This window comes from Narcine bancroftii, chromosome 13 (genome assembly GCF_036971445.1).
Source record: "Narcine bancroftii isolate sNarBan1 chromosome 13, sNarBan1.hap1, whole genome shotgun sequence".
Classification (NCBI taxonomy): domain Eukaryota; kingdom Metazoa; phylum Chordata; class Chondrichthyes; order Torpediniformes; family Narcinidae; genus Narcine; species Narcine bancroftii.
Genome location: NC_091481.1, coordinates 62,012,668 through 62,031,307, shown reverse-complemented (window position 1 = coordinate 62,031,307; position 18,640 = coordinate 62,012,668). Strand labels below are relative to the sequence as shown.

The 18,640-nt window shown below is 41.1% G+C and overlaps 1 protein-coding gene across 2 annotated transcripts in view; it reads right to left on the bottom strand.

Moving 5' to 3' along the window:
* dlgap5 (discs, large (Drosophila) homolog-associated protein 5) overlaps positions 1 to 18,640 on the bottom strand; it is a 66,567-nt gene that overhangs the window by 44,881 nt on the left and 3,046 nt on the right. For both annotated transcript variants that reach the window (XM_069910116.1, XM_069910115.1), the window contains exons 2-8: positions 17,299 to 17,489; positions 15,915 to 16,019; positions 13,674 to 13,788; positions 7,631 to 7,701; positions 4,166 to 4,431; positions 2,776 to 2,900; positions 1,033 to 1,120 (exon numbers count right to left, since the gene is read on the bottom strand). In XM_069910116.1, coding sequence (XP_069766217.1) covers positions 1,033 to 1,120; positions 2,776 to 2,900; positions 4,166 to 4,431; positions 7,631 to 7,701; positions 13,674 to 13,788; positions 15,915 to 16,019; positions 17,299 to 17,489 — 961 coding nt within the window. The remainder of the gene's footprint in view (positions 1 to 1,032; positions 1,121 to 2,775; positions 2,901 to 4,165; positions 4,432 to 7,630; positions 7,702 to 13,673; positions 13,789 to 15,914; positions 16,020 to 17,298; positions 17,490 to 18,640) is intronic.

Below are 18,640 nucleotides of genomic sequence, written 5' to 3'. Positions count from 1 at the left end.
AAAACAGGTGGTGGTTTTGATTGGGAAGCTAGGAAGTTGTAGCTAGAGATTGTCTATGAAAGCAGCTTGTTGAAAAATGAAAATAAAGTCAGCTGAGTGTGAAATCCATGCAAAGATGCTCTTATTGAGAGGACAAGCATGTTATTCACTGAATTTCTTGTTTTTTAAAAAATACATCTGGTTCAATCGAAAGATATCATTGCAATGTCAGTCAATACTTGTTTGCTATGCTTTCTCTCAACTTTCTACTTAGCTACTAGGATGCCCTTAAATCAATATTTAATTCTACAGGCACAAATTCGGGGAAATTTGTATCAATTAGTTGTTATATACAGGTTGAACTAATCTGGCAATTTGGGGACCTGACCATCACCAGAAAACAAATTCACCCCTAAGTGAACCTCCTACATAAACAAAGATAGAACAAAGCTTAAATCAGGAAATAATATTGTGGAGCAGCACATTTAATGTAGCGGTTAGCATAATGCCTTTACAGCGGCACAGAATTCAATGAAAGTTCGAATCCCACATTGTCTGAAGGTGTTTGTACTAATGGCAGCAGATTTACAGCAGGAAATACTGTGGGGCGGCATGGTAAGTGCAGCCGTTAGTGCAACGCCTTTACAGCGCCAGCATGAGTTAGAATCGTGTAAGGCATTTGTACCAACAGATTCAAAACATGCCAGACCACAGAGCACCAGATTAGAGAGGTACAAGCTGTACCAATAGACAAATCTAGACTTCAAAACATTTTCAAAACCATTTTAACTCCACCCTCTACCATTCTGCTAATTGCAAGGTAAACTGGAAAAGAATTACATTTCCAACCAAAGGCTCCAATTGCCCTACAAATGATGCAGAAAAATAAAGGCAAAGTAGATCTGGTGTAAAAACCAACTGTTTGTAGAACATTCAAGATATATCAATTCTAAAGGAATATTTCTGTCATCACATTAAAATAAAGACACTTTAAAATAAAATTGGATTTCATGAACTAAATTAATCTTTTAAATATTATTACTACATACAGACCTGAAATAGCCAATACCGTGCACTGCTCTGTCATCATTTGACGAGCTTACAAGAGGCTCCTGTGGTTTACTTAAGGGAACTTCAAAGGCTGCAGGAAAAGATGTAAAAATCATTATCAAACCAGTTTCAGTCCCTATTCCGGAGAATCAAAATATTGAATTTGAATAGCTAAAGCCACCTAAAGATACAACAAGCCATGGCCTTTTAAAACTATTCCAGAAGGGAATGGCCACGTGACTGTTGCATTTTGATTATTACTGAGGGTTGAGTCAATTTCAGAATATCTGTGGCAAAATCATGGCCTGCAGGCCTGATGTATTTCATTTATATTCAATGTTTTCCATTGTTGCTCTGGTTAAAATGTGCTTTAATTGAACATTTAATTAGTTGTTTACAAGTGCAATGTTGGCACATTATCAGAGGGCTTCTACCTTCTACCATGCTTAATGTTTGGAAGATGTACTATAGCAAATATCTGGTCACCTAGCTAAAGGAAGAATATCAGTAGGATTGAAAGAGTGCAGAGAGGATTTACTAGGATGTTGCTGGGTATTCAGGAGTTGAGTTACAGGGAAAGGCTGAACAGATTCTCAGCCTTTTTGCACTTACATAGCATTTTAAGTAACTCCTATGTCTTCTGTACTCTGATTAGTAAGGGATTGCTTAAGGGGGGATGTGAGTGGGAAGGGAAGGTTAAGAATCACTGCTCAAGACCCAATTGTTACAGAAATATTTTGCTTGAGAAAAATTGTCATTGGCCCTTTTCCTTTGGAGTTATGAAACCGTGCACATAACGAGTCAATGAGGCACAATCAAAACAGTAGTTTTCAAACTTTCTTCCCCACCCACATCCCACCTTAAGCAATCCCTTACTAATCACAGAGCACCTATGGCATAGGGAATACTTAAAAGTGATGTCAGTGGAAAAAGGTTGAGAACCACTGGGTTAGGACTTTATTCCTTCAAGATTTGATAAGGTTTACAAAATTTTAAGGGGCATAGATGGAGTAAATGTGACCCATCCCTTTCCACTTGGATTAGGAGATAAATACGAGAGCACTTAGCTTTAGAGTGAAAGGGGAAAGGTTTAGGGGGCAACTTCTTCACTCAGTGGTGGGAGTGTGGAAAAAATCTACCATCTGATGTGGTAAATGTAGGCTCAATCTTTAGTTTTAAGAATAAATTAGGTAGATACATGGAAAAGTATGGAGGGTTGTGGACTGGGTGCAGGTCAATGGGACTAGTGAAATAACATTTCAGCACAGATTAGAAGGACTAAATGGCCTGTTTTGTGCTGTAATGTTCTATGGTTCCAAGGGGAAAATTGTAAACAGAGTCTAATTTGACTTCATATACAGCAAGAAAATTGTACAAGGATTATATACAATCCATTACTAATTGAATGTATTGTAGCTATAAAATTATTTTAAATAAAATATGCAAAAAATTATTAAAGGGTGAAATAATTAATTAATCCCATCAAGAACAAATACCTGACAGCACTTAATAGCCTAAATAAGCCTGAGAGTGTCAGATCTCAGAAGCTAATCAGTCCTTGGAGGGGAGATTGCCCAGGAACACCAGGTGCTGTAGGTTTCTGTGAGGGATGCTGGACAAAGTGGCGACTCTCTGTCTGCCTTAAGGTAGAGAAAAGTTAAAGAATTTCATGCATGTTACATTTTATATGTAGTAATACGTGACAGTAATGGAACCTTTTCACCGTTACCTGTACATGATACTTACCAGTTGTAATGGGATCTTCACTTGGTGCATTAGGCAGATTGGACAACTCAATTTTTGTTTCAAAGGCATTTCTTGTAGATCTCGTCTCTTGATTCACTTTTGTGGAAGAATTGCTGTTATTTTCCCTTTAAAAAAAAAAGTAAATATTTGCCGTGATAGATTCAGTATCAAGTACAAAAAAGTGGATCTCAGCCTAATCAAGAACAAAGATTTAAAAAAAAACACACAGGGAACTTGGAGCCATAGAAAACTAATTCAGAAGAGTTGAAGCCAAATACAAAAAAATCAGCCACTATCATACAACCCTGAGATTTCTCTCCCCCTCCAAAAAAAATATGGGCAAGGCAGAATTATCACATATTGGTAGTGAAAAAACCTGTACACTATGTCCACATGTAAATAAAGAAATGTGAACAAGGGGCCAAATGATCTACTTCATTCAAAAAGACACTCTTTATTAAATGCTAATTTAAGGCAAAAGTGTCAAGGCAGTTTCAAGTTTGAAGTGCATGGGACAAAACATGGTAGCCAAGGTCTTGTACCAATGTAGAATTTAATTATTCACGTGGTTGGAAAGAGTACAAGATTTAAGGGGTAGAAGAGGGATGGTGCTGCTATAACCAGATATGGAATAGCAAGCAAGGAAGAATTCACTCCTAGCATTTGATAGCAGTCCCAAGACTTGCAAATTTTATTCTTAGACTTTCAAACCTCCACCATTTGTAACACGGGCTTAAATCCATGAAATTCAAACAAAATGTATACATCATTTCTTGCCAGTATTTTGCAACTATCCTTTTCTTAAATGAAAAAAAACTGAAGTTAGGCCATAACTGAAAAATTAAAGTGTTTCCTTTAGCAAATCCACACAAACAGAACCAGTAATAAATCCCCAAAAAATGTTGGGGAGATTTTAACCCCTTTTCCAGAGGCATCGTTTCATTGGATTAGTGCTCAAAAAGCATTCCTCAGTATTTCATCTGAACACCACCATGTGCCAATCCACATGCAATACTGCAGAATCTGAAAGTACATTAGATATTTCCCAACGTGGCAAAGTCAGTAAATGCCACGATGAGATGTAATGTATTAGATGAGTATTTAATTCAGCTTCAGTACAGGAAGAACTGTAAAATTTCCTGATGTGCAAATGATTGTGCAGCACCCAATCCTGATTTTGTTGGTGTGGTTCAGTTATTCTGACTAAACAAACTGAAATCGAATACAATAACCAAGGTAGACATCTGAACTACCACACAGCATTTCAGAGTAGGAATAAATGTGTAAAAGGCAGGGTGGGAGAGGCTTTGATAGGAAGCATAGATCATTCTCACGGGATCGGGTGCCAAAGCAAAATGTTAATTAAAAACAGGATTTACAAAATACTCACGACTGGTGATTAGCAGGACTCCAAGTATGAGAGGTAAAGAAGTTATGCACACTTCGTGGGCTGAGTGGAGCAAGTTTGAATTGATCATGTCCAGGTACAGGTGCAAACACGTAGTTCTCAGGGGCAAAGGAGACTTTCTGCTCCACATTTTCGATACCCAAAGGTGCCCTCACTGGCAGTTGATTCCCATGATCATTCTCAGAATTGTGCAATGGAACCCCTTTTTGAGGCAAGGCCTTTGCGTACTTTTCATCACCAAGGTCAGACTGTAAAAGAGTTTTGATTCAATAAATTGAAGTGCTAATTCATCTATAAACTTGCAGGCACAGAAGGCAACAGCAACATTTTAAATAATCAAGAGGCAACTTAGTTATGGGTTAATAAAGCGTAAAAAATGGTGGCAATGCCAGAGCTGCCTGTAACAACAGAGCTGCCCCACAGGGACTGACTGCCTGGTTCCAATATCAATGGCTCTGTACAGGCTTTAAAGGAGGTGTTTTTAATTAAAATCCTGCAACCATGGTGCCCAAGATGGCAGCCCCTGTACTATGCAGCGGCCACAAGTGGTTGCAGGCTCCGGAGGAGCAGCAGACTGGTAAGACACCAGAAATGTGGAGAACACCACCCCTTTCCCAGCTGAGAAACAGAATAGAAGACGACTGCAGAGGGCGCAAGGGCCTGACCATGGGCAGCAGACCAGTAAGGGGCTCAGTGGCTGAAAGATCTACACAGACTGCGTGCTGCTGGAGATTCTCATGGGAACTAGGCATCGGAACTAAGATTCAAGAGGGTGCAAAGACAAGAATGGCCCCCAGGGGCCATTGCATCGAAGGCTTTGATCTGGGGCTTAGGTTGCCAATGGATCAAAAAAGAGTGTGCAGCTGCAGGACCACTGGAGGTGAATCCATGGACACTGTCTAAAGGGACTTTTTGATAAACAGCTTCAAAAGCCTGACAACTACCTTGTGAGTAGCAGCTCATCATGTTAGATAATTAAATTAATTACCCACATTTTAAGTTATGTTTATGTTACTGCTGTTGAAAGCTGCGAATCCTTGCCTCTGTGTCACTTCAAGCATGCTTAAGATGATAGTCTGAACACCCAGTCACTCCAAATTCCCATGCGACGCCAAGGACAATCAACAGCAGTAACAGTCCAAAGACTGCAACTTTTGACAGAGTTGCAGCTCAGAAACATCAACTGTTTCTCATTAGATGCCACCCAACCTCCTTAGACAGGTGGATGGATGGAAGTTGAGACAGAGAGGGTTTTGTAATTATATGGCCAAAGGGCCTGTCCTGTACTGTTCTATGTTTGAGATCCCAATGAGAATGGGGAAAAAACAACTTGGAATGAATACCTGCACCTTAAAACCAGCTACCCACTAAACCAAACTGCTAAACCATCTGCCCTGAAATTGCAGAGATCCTGTCCACAAAGAAACAGGCCCACTGTGTAAGGTAAAAACATCATGAGATGGGACCGGAGAAGGAGTCACATCTGCATTCTGTTACTCCTTAGTACTGGGTGACTCCTTCTCCGGTCCTATCTTACCTTACAACTGGGCCCGAGCATTTGCTCTGCCACAAGATCAGCTGATCCAATGATGGCATCAAAAGTGCTTCTCCAATTTCTCTTCATACCTTCTCCTGTGTAGATTCATTATTGAAATGTTAGCCCAGGGTAGGGATGTTTACTGAAATTAAAGAATCGAAGATCACCCAGTAAAATTATTCCAGTGCGCTCACTAAACCCTTGTTCATGCTTATTGAGCCAACAGGAGGTCAGTCACGCACAAAAACAATGAAACAATGAAACGTGACACTATGCCAATGAGAAATATACCATGCAAATTAACATTTGGTCATTAGAAGTGCAATGCTTGGTCAACAAGTATTCTGCAACTTGTGGCAATGCATTAATATATTCCTGATCTTTTTAATTCAGGGCAGGAAAGAAAAAACTGTTCCACCTCTCACCATTTCAAATAACATTTGTTTCAAATACTTTGTTTTCAAAATTGTCAGTTTTGAGCCAAATGCACTCCATCGATCCATTGTCTTCACTGATTCAAGTCAGTGCTGAGAAAAGTACTGGGAAACTGAAAGGGAGCAAATTCTAAATGCAATTTACCCAAGCTGAAGGGATGCCACAGGAAGGAATGGGTGACGAGGAAACAGAAGGCAACAACAAAAAACCCAAAGATGCAGGATACTTACGATGAATTAGCGATCATTGCTTGTCAGAGTTTTGTTAGTGGTTCTGTGAAAGTTTGCCTCCTCAATCTTTTGAATTGATGTTAGCAAAAACATTAGTTTGGGCAACGGTCAAACACATTAGGAGAGAGCATCACATTAGAGATATGACCACAAGAGAAGAGTTCAAGAGTTGCAAAGTAATGGAGTAGCTCTACTCAAGTCTAGTCTAACCAGAATGCTCTATTTTGTTCAGTTCTGGTCTCCTCATTATAGGAAGGAGGTGGAAGCAGAGAGGGTGTGGAGGAAGTTTAGAAGGATGTTGCCTGGATTCATGTCATATAAAGCAAACTTAAGTCTTTTCACCTTGAAGCAACAGTCTTAATAGAAGTACAGGTACACAATCCTTTCTCCGGAACCCTTGGGGGGACAGTGTCCCAAATTTCAGATTTTTCCGAATTTTGGAAAGCCAGATTTAAGCCCACCCGAATTGTGCTGCCATCTCCCCACCCCCCCCCCTCACCAGTCACGCTGCTGATCCCTCACCCGCCCGCCTGGCACTGCCAGTCTCTCCCCCTCGCCCGCCTGACTCGCGCTGCTGGTCTCTCTCCCCACTTGTTGGATTCTGGAGCTTTCCAGATTTTAGATGTCCGGATAGAGGATTGTGTACCTGTATACAAGACATTATGAAGCTTAGACAAGATGGGCAAGCAGTAAACCACCCACCCGCCCAAAAAAAACCCAACAACAGACAAACAGCAAATACCAGAGGACATCTGTTTAAGGTGAGTGGAAGAAAGTTCAGGGAGACAAGAGGTAGGGATTTAACAGAGTGGCGAATGCCTGAAATTCACGGCCAGTCGTGGAAGCTGGTCTGATAGCGACTTAGATCAAAGGATGGAAGAGAGGGGGATATGAGCAGTGCTGAGAAGGATTAGATTGATGCCAATGGCCTGTACTGTTTTATGTACCAACACTATGTTCACCATAGCAAGTTGAAGGAATTTGATAGCAGGCAAAGTAAACAATGAGAGCAGCTCCTCAGAGAACTGCTCAGCATTTCCTGCAAAGAGAATTGCTCATGACCCCTAGGTGTTATCTTCAAAAAGAATCATAAATCAATCTACCTCCCCAGAAGGCTGATCAACAGTCATGATTTTTGACATTTGGCAAGCAACTGGAAAATATTAACATTTTATATTTTTACAGATTAAAACACAACTAGAAGAAATAGTTTAGGTTTGGAAATGAAACAAACAGAAAAAAAACCTTGTGGTCGGTCGTCAACTGCTTGCAGCTGCCTGGTTTCTCTGCTCGGCTTGACACGGGAGGCTTGGAAGCTGAACAAACATGAAGCAGTTAGGTTTTTGATCTCAATCACAGCAAAATAATAGTTGCCATTCATGTCCATTCACAATGACTTGAACAGAAAGGAAAGCCTTCTGACAACCTTAACAAGAGTTAAAATAATGTTCTAGCTTGCTGTGGTCCTTTAAAAATACAGTAAAATCCCTGGTAACCAGCACTTATGGGGGTTGGTAGATGCTGGATAAGTGCATTTTCTGGTTGCTCGAGATTTACTCTTGCAATTCCTAATACACCTGCATTCAAAATAAACAGTTTAAAAGATAAAAAGGAAATATGGTACTTTGTTAACCAACTTCACTTGCCAGAATACAAAAACCAAGCATTTTACTTCATTTTCAGTCACTATTTGAAAATAGTGAACCATTGTTGCATCTAGATTTCCCCCTTCCACAGAGCTCAAAAGGCAAACAACAAAGTAGATAATTAAATCCCCCTCTCCCAAATTTACAGATTAAAGCCGGAGACCAGGGCAACTCTTACGAAGCAGGGATAAGGAGCCAATTTAAAAGAGACATCCCAACCAGTGCTTCATCCTCGCCGACACCATTGCTGTTTCACACAACTTTATTCAAACAGCTGTTGCAAGTAAAGCCCGACCAAGGCCCTCCCCTCCGCTGGCTGTCTTACTTTAGGAGAACATTTTCCCTTTTACAAATTTTTAAACTTGCATTTTTCACCTATTATTTTCTTCTTAGTTTTACTTTTTAAAATTTATTTTCCTCATTTTTTTGCTAGTTGCTTGAACTTTGGATACTAGGGGTTTTACTCTACAAGTGATTAAAACAGGGAACAAGAGAACGATGCAAGCACATCCATTAAACAGATTTCCTGGCACAAAACGACTCAACCAGACTAGCCTGACAATACACAGCTATTTCTTTCACTTGGAGGAATATGCCGACTGCCCAACAAGCAATTTTTAAAAAAGAATTTTTAAAACTCACATTGTCCTTTACTGTATACAAGTGAACTATAGATGTACCTATATTTCAACAGGGAAAATTTCACTGGCAATAGCACAGAAACGCAGTGATGGTGCCAAATAATCACCACTGTTGGTACAATTTGAGTTCAGTCTATCATGCCCCTTGTCAGTGGCTGCACATGGCTCAAGGGTTTAAATTGGATTCTCCAATTGCGCCTCAGTCATGTTATTTCCACAATAAAGAGTCAAAATAATGTACAACACATTTCAGCAAAAATGGATAATTGTCAAATGATTGTTGATGAACCTCAGGAATTTCATTTCCCCTGCATCATTTGGCAATTTCGAGTTTGTCACTGAGAGAAAAGAAACTTCAGGCAGTGTCCTTGGTAAGGAAACAAAATGTAATGTTTCAGATAAGACGTGCTTCATTAGAATGTTAATTTTTAGTATGATGTTTGGTTTAAAACAATTGAACACAGAGAAGCAGGTTTCATTTTCCAGGACTATAGTCAGCAAGATCAAAGACAACCTGCCATAAACCACCTATGCAAAACACATCTTGAACAGGTTCAAGACATTTTGGCTCTTTCGGCTTCCTTCGCCATGATGGTACATCAAGTGCATCTTTGATAGAGAATTTTGGCAAGACACTTAGAGCTATAATGACTGAACACTGCAACTGTAAATTCAGAGGACTTGAAAGATAGTTTGGAAGACAAAGCCCAGAGATCATCTCAATTAGAGGACATTTTTATTAAAAGGGACACCAGTTGGCCTTAAAATCATGGCCATTTGAAGTACACGGCACAAAACTTGATAGGTTTTGTGCGGATAAAGATGGCAAGGAGAGTTAAAAAATCTTGTGACCATGTTAATTTACGTGCATTCTTTTAATCCAGTGATTTTTGATTTCAATTTTAATGGCACAAATACTTCAGTTGGCAGTTTTGAGAAAATACATTAAATATTCTGATTATTCTCTACAAAGTTCAACTTGGGATTTTTAAAAATAATGAGACACTGCATTATTAATAAATGGAATTCCCAGTTGCAGTTAAAATGTAAATTTAAGTCTGTCATTTATATTCACACCTGATAAAGGTAAAGGTTCAATTTTTGTCATTTAATACTACATTTAGAATTTAACATACATGAAATTCTTTAACTTTTGTCTACCATAAGGCAGACAGAAGGTCACCTCTTTGTCCAGTGCCCCTCTCAGAAACCTTCAGCACCTGGTGTTCCCAGGTGCTCTCCCTTCCAAGTACTGACCAGTCCTGAGCCTGCTTAGTTTCCGAGATCAGACAATCCCAGGCATATTGAGGCTATTAGGTGAGAAGTATAAATTTAGAAAAGTCCAAAGCTGGAGATAAGCAAATCTTCACATTGTTCACTTTTTCTAAGTATTCTAAGGTTTCAAGATCCATTTTCTCTTGGACATCAAAGCAACTCGTCACATCTGATTTCAAAAGCTATTCCAAGCACCAGCAAACCTCTTCGTTCTCTTTCAACCTATCTCAACTTTGGAATCAGAACAAAATAGCAGATCAGCTGCATTAGCCAAAATCTTCCTTTCTATGGGTGCACAAATGAATACGAGAGGTGGTTGCCATTCTGAACATTGCACATTAGTCTTTTTAATCTAGGATAGATGCCATCATCATCACCCTGTACAAAAACAAAGGCGAGAAATCAGACTGCTCAAACTACAGGGGAATCACGCTGCTCTCCATTGCAGGCAAAATCTTCGCTAGGATTCTCCTAAATAGAATAATACCTAATGTCGCTGAGAATGTTCTCCCAGAATCACAGTGCTGCTTTCGCGCAAACAGAGGAACGACTGACATGGTCTTTGCCCTCAGACAGCTCCAAGAAAAGTGCAGAGAACAAAACAAAGGACTCTATATCACCTTTGTTGACCTCACCAAAGCATTCGACACCGTGAGCAGGAAAGGGCTTTGGCAAATACTAGAGCGCCTCGGATGCCCCCCAAAGTTCCTCCACATGGTTATCCAACTGCACGAAAACCAACAAGGTCGAGTCAGATACAGCAATGAGCTCTCTGAACCCTTCTCCATTAATAATGGCGTGAAACAAAGGTTGTGTTCTCGCACCAACCCTCTTTTCAATCTTCTTCAGCTTGATGCTGAAACAAGCCATGAAAGACCTCAACAATGAAGACGCTGTTTACATCTGGTACCGCACGGATGGCAGTCTCTTCAATCTGAGGCGCCTGCAAGCTCACATCAAGACACAAGAGAAACTTGTCCATGAACTACTCTTTGCAGACGATGCCGCTTTAGTTGCCCATTCAGAGCCAGCTCTTCAGCGCTTGACGTCCTGTTTTACAGAAACTGCCAAAATGTTTGGCCTGGAAGTCAGCCTGAAGAAAACGGAGGTCCTCCATCAGCCAGCTCCCCACCATGACAATCAGCCCCCCCACATCTCCATCGGGCACACAGAACTCAAAACGGTCAACCAGTTTACCTATCTCGGCTGCACCATTTCATCGGATGCAAGGATCGACAACGAGATAGACAACACACTCGCCAAGGCAAATAGCGCCTTTGGAAGACTACACAAGAGTCTGGAAAAACAACCAACTGAAAAACCTCAAAGATTAGCGTATACAGAGCCGTTGTCATACCCACACTCCTGTTCAGCTCCGAATCATGGCTCCTCTACCGGCATCACCTACGGCTCCTAGAACGCTTCCACCAGCGTTGTCTCCGCTCAATCCTCAACATCCATTGGAGCGCTTTCATCCCTAACGTCGAAGTACTCGAGATGGCAGAAGCCGACAGCATCGAATCCATGCTGTTGAAGATCCAAATGTGCTGGGTAGGTCACGTCTCCAGAATGGAGGACCATCCCCTTCCCAAGATCGTGTTATATGGCGAGCTCTCCACTGGCCATCGTGTCAGAGGTGCACCAAAGAAGAGGTACAAGGACTGCCTAAAGAAATCTCTTGGTGCCTGCCACATTGACCACTGCCAGTGGGCTGATATCGCCTCAAACCGTGCATCTTGGCGCCTCATAGTTCGGCAGGCAGTAACCTCCTTTGAAGAAGACCGCAGAGCCCACCTCACTGACAAAAGACAAAGGAGGAAAAACCCAACACCCAACCCCAACCAACAAATTTTCCCCTGCAACCGCGTCTGCCTGTCCCGCATCGGACTTGTCAGGTACAAACAAGCCTGCAGCTGACGTGGACATTTACCCCTCCATAAATCTTCGTCCGCGAAGCCAAGCCAAAGAAGAAAAGATGCCACAATATTGCTATTGGCTTTCTGGACATTGACCTGTCCAGCACAATTCCACAATCACTGATAGTTGATGAATATTTATTAGTGCTTCACAATAAATCACTAACAGCTTGATCTACTTATTTAAAGACCCACCAGGAAACATGGTTTATAATCATTCAGATTTACTTCAAATTCAATGCTCTTTTGTAGTTGGCACCATAAATTAGATTCAATGAAAAGTTCCCACTCAGGATTGATCATAACTTAGGAAGGGGTGGGAATTTGCAGGTGGTGGCAATCACAAATTCACAACACAAGCAAGAGGAGTAGACCATCCACCCTGTCGAGCCTGCTCAACCCTTTAATGTGATCATGGCTAATCTCCACCTACCTGTCTTTTTCCCCATTCCCCCTATGTAAAAATCTATCCAACCTTGTCTTAAATACATTTACCAAGGTTGCCTCCACTGCTTCACTGAGCAGCAAATTCCATAGATTCACCACCCTCTGGGTAAACCTGTCCTAAATCTACTCCCCTGAATTTTGAGGCTATGTCCCCTAGTTCTAGTCTCTTCCACCAATGGAAACAACTTACTTAACTCTTACCTTACCCATGTCTTTCACAATTTTACACATTTTACTACAAGTTCCCCTCTCAATCTAAAATCCAGCAAGTAGAGCCCCAGCCAACTCAATCTCTCCTCACAGGCTAACCCCCTTCATCCTCAGAATCAATCTGGCGAACCTCCTCTGCACTGCCTCCAAAACCAGGACCTCTCAAGTAAGGAGACCAGAACTGCACACAGTACTCCATGAGGCCTCACCAGTACCTTGTACAGTTGCAGCATAACCTCCCCACTCCCAAATTCAATCCCTCTAGCAATGAAGGCCAACATTCCATTGCCGGAAAGCCTGTTGCACCTGGAAACCAAGCTTTTGTGGTCATGCACAAGCCCTCCCGAGTCCTTCAGTAATAGCAGATAGACTTGAGAATTGTTTAAGTAGCCTTGGAGAATTTGAATTCATATCTAAATGCTAAACTCGACATCCATGTCAACAGCAGAAGTTAAAGTTTTTGGTTGGGGATAGATTAGACAGTATTGAGAACTGTTACTAGAGCTGCACTCACCAGGGTATTTTGCATGAAGACCACAGAAAGATTTAATAGAAAGCAAATCACTCACCACTGGTGAGTTTCTGTCCCATTTCACCATCAGTATTTCTGTGACCTGCCGAGTCAAGTTTCTGCCTATGGCAAGTTCCAAGATGTTGATGGCAAAGAATGCAATCAATAATTTCAAGGCAGGTGGTTAACTCATTGGCAATTATTTGGCCCAGACCTTCCTGCTTCATTTTCTGTACAATCACCAAACATCCCCACTTCCTACAGAATATGAAAAAACCATTGTTGGAAGAACTATAGATGGTTGAGTGTCAGACCAAGAAACTCATGAGGTCAAAATAATTTGACCCGACTACAATTTTCCTTTAGGAGGCACAACTCAATAGTGGAAAGGTTTCTCATCAAATCCCATTTATCTCAGTGTTACTCAAGTCACATGATGCCACATGGTCAAGAACCAATCCCACCTCATCTGACGAATTCAGCTCTTGACCATTTTTTGAAAAAGGCCACGAGTAATTCTAGCAGGTGGCTCTGCCCCTCAACCACCACACTCTTAAAACTATAAAATTAACGTTTTCTCATGTGCAAAGCTCAAACTCAAATATCAATGCACCCAAAACACCTCCATGAAGTCACAATTACCTTTTTTTCCTAAAGTTGGCACTTTCGGCCCAGCCTTTTGAGACAATCTTTGCAGACCTCTGGCTTCCATTGTCACTGCAGAGTTAGCGGTCTTGTTCTCTTTGACAGAACCTACCTATGATGAAAGCGAAACGCAAAATTAGAGGTATGTAACCTCTCAAGCCTACTTTCCTACTCAACAAGATTAGCAGTCTGTTCAGGTCAGTAGAATGTGGAATACCCATCAAGCTGAGCACTGGTATGGCGCCAGCTCCAGCTCCAACAGCATCATCAAGTTTGCAGATGGCAACAGTAGTCGCCGGTCTCACCAGCAGCATCGCCGTGTTGCACTACAGAAAAGAGGTGCAAAATCTCTTGTCAAGATTAACAACCCATGTCAACATGGACAAGATGAAGGATATGACAGTGGACTTCAGGAGGACCAGTGACCACCACACTATACATCAATAACTGTAGTGAAGAGCAACAAATTCACTTGACTAATAACATTATCATGGACACACAACCTCTCCTCACTTGTCAGGAAGGTGCAACAACACTTCCTGAGAAGACTGAAGCAGACAATGCCCCCCACTACCATTATGGAAACCTTCTACAGGAGATTTATTGAGAGCATCCCAGCCAGCTGCATCATTGTGGTACAGTTGTTGAGGAGAAATGATCAGAGGTCAAACCTCAGGACCACTAAAGTCTCATTCCCTCCATTGATGTGATCTACTGGGATAATTGTCTGAAAAGGGCACGCAAAGAAACAATGAAGACCCCTTCCACCCTGCACATAGCATCCTTTAGTCGCTCCTGTCGGAGCATCAATCAGCACCAACAGGTTGAGGAACAGCTTCTTCCCCACAGGCAGTGAGAATGCTGAATGACCAAAGGAACTGCTCACACTAACCATCTGAGATTCTCATTTCTGAAGCAATACATTTATTTATATCTATGGATGGTTGTGCGGCACATGTATTATTTGTATGTGTGTTATATCAGGTTGTGTCTCTGCAAGTTTTGCACCGAGGACCGCAGAACGCTGTTTCGTCAGGTTGTACTTGTGCCATCAGATTACAATAAACTTGATTTTAACTTAGGCCAGTCTTCTTAAATTATTCCCATAAAATCTTTTATCTTAATAACTAAAAACCTGTAATTTGAATGATTTCATCGACCAAGCCGCTAATGAAAATTCTGAAGCGTCAACATCCGCACAATAAATTTCTCACCCAGCATTTAACAGTGAGCTAAGGCAGTGATCGTTGGTTCTGGTTTCCTCAACCAAGAGGAACATCTTTCTTTTATCCATCTTGCCATTGCTTCACAGTATTGGAAGCTTCAATGAGATAATTACTAAAAAGTAGTCTAATCCGGTTACCAGTTTTTCCCTCTCAAGGTAAACCTACAATCTTGGGAGGTGTCCTGGGATCCTAAATGTGCAAAACTATACACTGTAGTCCAGGTGGTCTCAGCAGGGTCTTGCTGTAGCAAGACCTCTACTCCAATACACCCCACTATTTATTTTTTGAATATTACACCTTATCCTAATCCTATATGCGAATTTCCTAGGTCCAAGCCTAACACTCCTTCCCCTTTCCCCACCTCATTCCTTTGACCTCAAACACTCAATATTTAGACAACCAAAGGGGAAAAAAAAACCAAGACATTAAAACGTTCAAAACATGGGAATAAATCATATCTATGGTCTGTCCTTGCTGAGCAGTCAGATATTGGGCTGATTTTCCTGGCTGGACTGAGGCGGGACACCCCCCCCCCCCCCCCCCCCGAGATGAGGAAGGAATTGGGGAGCGAGGCCCCGAGGCAAAGTTGGCACACCACTCTTCTTGCAGTAAAGGTCATTGCACACTTGCACTAATTCTTGCCTCATCCGTTTGTTCATTTTGAAGAATATCCATCAACGTTAGCCGATCTTCCTCCAATGTTTTATATTGTGACTAACCTCAAATTTTCATATCTAGAGGACCCATTCCAAAATAAAATTCAAGAATGAAAATGAACACTAATTCTTAATTTCCTGTTGGGATTTTGTCCAAAAAGGTTTTGCATTAGACAATACGCTCAGTCCCTGAAATAAGATTAAGCAGCCTAATGTCTATTTAACTAATTTTTCCTTCACGAGCCCTATAAACCATATTGTACTTTACATTAGCTTCAGAGACAGCAACTAGGATTTTTTTCCAAATTAATCATCTACTGTTGAAGGTGCTGCAGCCTCACCTTTTTGAAACTTACCTTCATGGGGGCTACAAAGTTGGGTGCATTGGCTGGCAGGGTCACCTGTGGTCCCTTATTTTTCACCATCGACCTAGTGACTCTCAAGTCGGTAGGCGCCGATATCTGAAAAAGGAATAAATTAAAAATAGCAACCCTGCTTCATTTAATCATTGAAAAACATGTACACATTGTGGAAGAAATAAATTGCTTTTCATCAACAAAATGGTCTTCAAGTAGTTAGAAAACAGCCTCATCAATAACCCAGTTTTCAACAAATTTGCGTCCAAATTTATTTTGTTCATCTTGAAACGTAATTTTCAAATTGCAAATTACTTTGGGTCTTTAGTGCACTATGCTACAAACATACCATATAACACACTCAATTAGAGGACACAAATTAAATATGCATTCAAGAACAAAGCGATTAAACTTTAATAACAATAACAGAACCAAAGCAGAGTTAGCATTTTCACCTCAGCATCTTTGTTTTCCCCAAAAAGGAAGAGCATTGAAGAACCCAAAAGACCAAATTGTGTTGCTATTGCCCATATTATTTTTGCAAACCATATCTGCCTGACTGCATGTTCAAGAGTCATCCGAAAACTTCAATTAGATGAGTGAAGTTAAAACAGAAAGTACACCATTTAAACAAGGTGCACAATTTACTGAGCTGGTCTTTTGGATCTTTACCCTTCAACAATGGGCAAGAAAACTCTTAAAATTAAATATTTGATCCAATAACAACTCTTGATTTGCAGGAGAAAATTCCAAACATCTATAACCCTTTGCTGAAGGACCATTTTTTTAAAATTAAAAAAGAACAGACCCTTAATTGTGATCTCAACAACCAGGGAAATAGTGTCCAATTGTACCAAAATTTTTTCAATATTAATACATCAGGCAATTTCCAACCCTGTATTTTTCCAAATCTATTTTGGAAGTCTGAACAAATGTCCATCAACATAACCCTCTGCACAATGTTTTCCAGACAAGTACAGAGGGTACAAAGTGGAGATGGAGCAGCTTTTTAAGAAACACTTGGCCTAGATGCTAATACACACGTGCAGAGCTAGACAGCTGACGTTTGTGGGCAGGTTTCATCTCACCACATGGAAGGCAGGTACACCCAAATCTTATCCCACTCTAATTGCAAAGTCTGCATTAAAGCATCTGTCCATTGTTGTGTGCACATATCTGCAATGTTGCATCTTCTATTGAAAAGAAGATAAAAATGTCCTTCATTCTAACTGCTTATCTTAGCTATGCATTCTATCACCAGTGATTTTCATGCATATGACCTTTGATGTCAATTTTCAGGTGGGCCAATTTGATTGTAATCTCCAATATCAATATGCAACAAAATCCCACTATTTTATGCATAACTCTTAACACACAATCATACCTTGGCTTTGGCGAGTGGAGCCCTTGGTGGCAGAGGTTTTAAATCCTGAAATGGGATCAAATTTGGCTTATAAAGGCCAACTTTAAAGACACGTTTGGGGTTCTCACGCTCTTCTTTTAATTTTCGGAGAGACTTTTCCTCCTTGTAGCGTTGCAACATTGCCAAACGAGAACTGTGTCTCACACACGATTCTGAAAATTTAAGAAAATTGAGCAATACGAGCTTAAAAAATATAAAGGCCGTTCCAGATTAGGACTTCCCCCTGCACGGCATTTTTAAACTTTGCTACAATTTCAAGAAATGATAGAAAAAGTAGGACCTTAAAGGCACCAGGACGAGGTCAGAAAAATGTGGGCAGAATAGTTAGTGTAGTGGTTAGTTCAATGCTGTTACAGCACCTGCAACCTCGGTTCAAATCGAGCCACGTCTGTAAGGAGCCTGTACATTCTCCTCACATCAGCGTGGGTTTCCTTCAGGTGCTGCTGTTTCCTCCCACCCTTCAAAACAAATGGGGCTTGTAGGTTGTGGGTATATTGGGCAGAATGGGCTCTTGAGCCAGAGGGGCCCATTACGGTGCTGTATGTCTAAATGTAAAAGGATTACAGATTTTCAGACCTCACCAAGAATCCTACAAGTCTCCAGTTTCTGTTCAGCATGGGTGGAATTTATAACTCAGATGTAGACCATTTTATTACCACAGGAATTGACCGCAGTCCTCATATTCACACACGCTGATTGACTGTTTATTATCACCTGATTTCAACCAGGCAAACCAAGACAGTGCTGCCGAAATTCCATCAGCATGTGGAACAAACATGTTGGACCTTTGTTTACGAATATTTCCGATGCTTATCGGGCAGAAACCCACCCCCCCCAGATAGTCAGACCACATCTCTGTAATGCTAACTCCAGCATACAGACCATTCGTAAGACATTCCAGATCAGTTCTGATGCAGGTGAAAACCTGGCCAGCAGGAGCCATCCATACACTTCAAGACTGCTTCGAGCATGCTGACTGGCAAATGTTCAAGGAAGCAGCAACCGATGGCGACTACATTATACTGGAGGAATAGACATCAGTGACTAGCTACATTAGCAAGTGTACTGACAACATCACTGTACCCAAGACCATTATTATTCACTCTAATCAGAAGCTATGGATGACTGCAGAGGTGTGTGCGCTCCTGACAGCGAGACTGACTTCAGAGTGGGCAACAAGGTAGCCGTAGATATTGCAAGAGCCAAGCTGTCTAAGGACATCAGGGATGCAAAGCATGCACATGCCCAGCAAATTCATAATCACTTTCAGGATAGCAAGAACATGTGACACACGTGGAAGGGT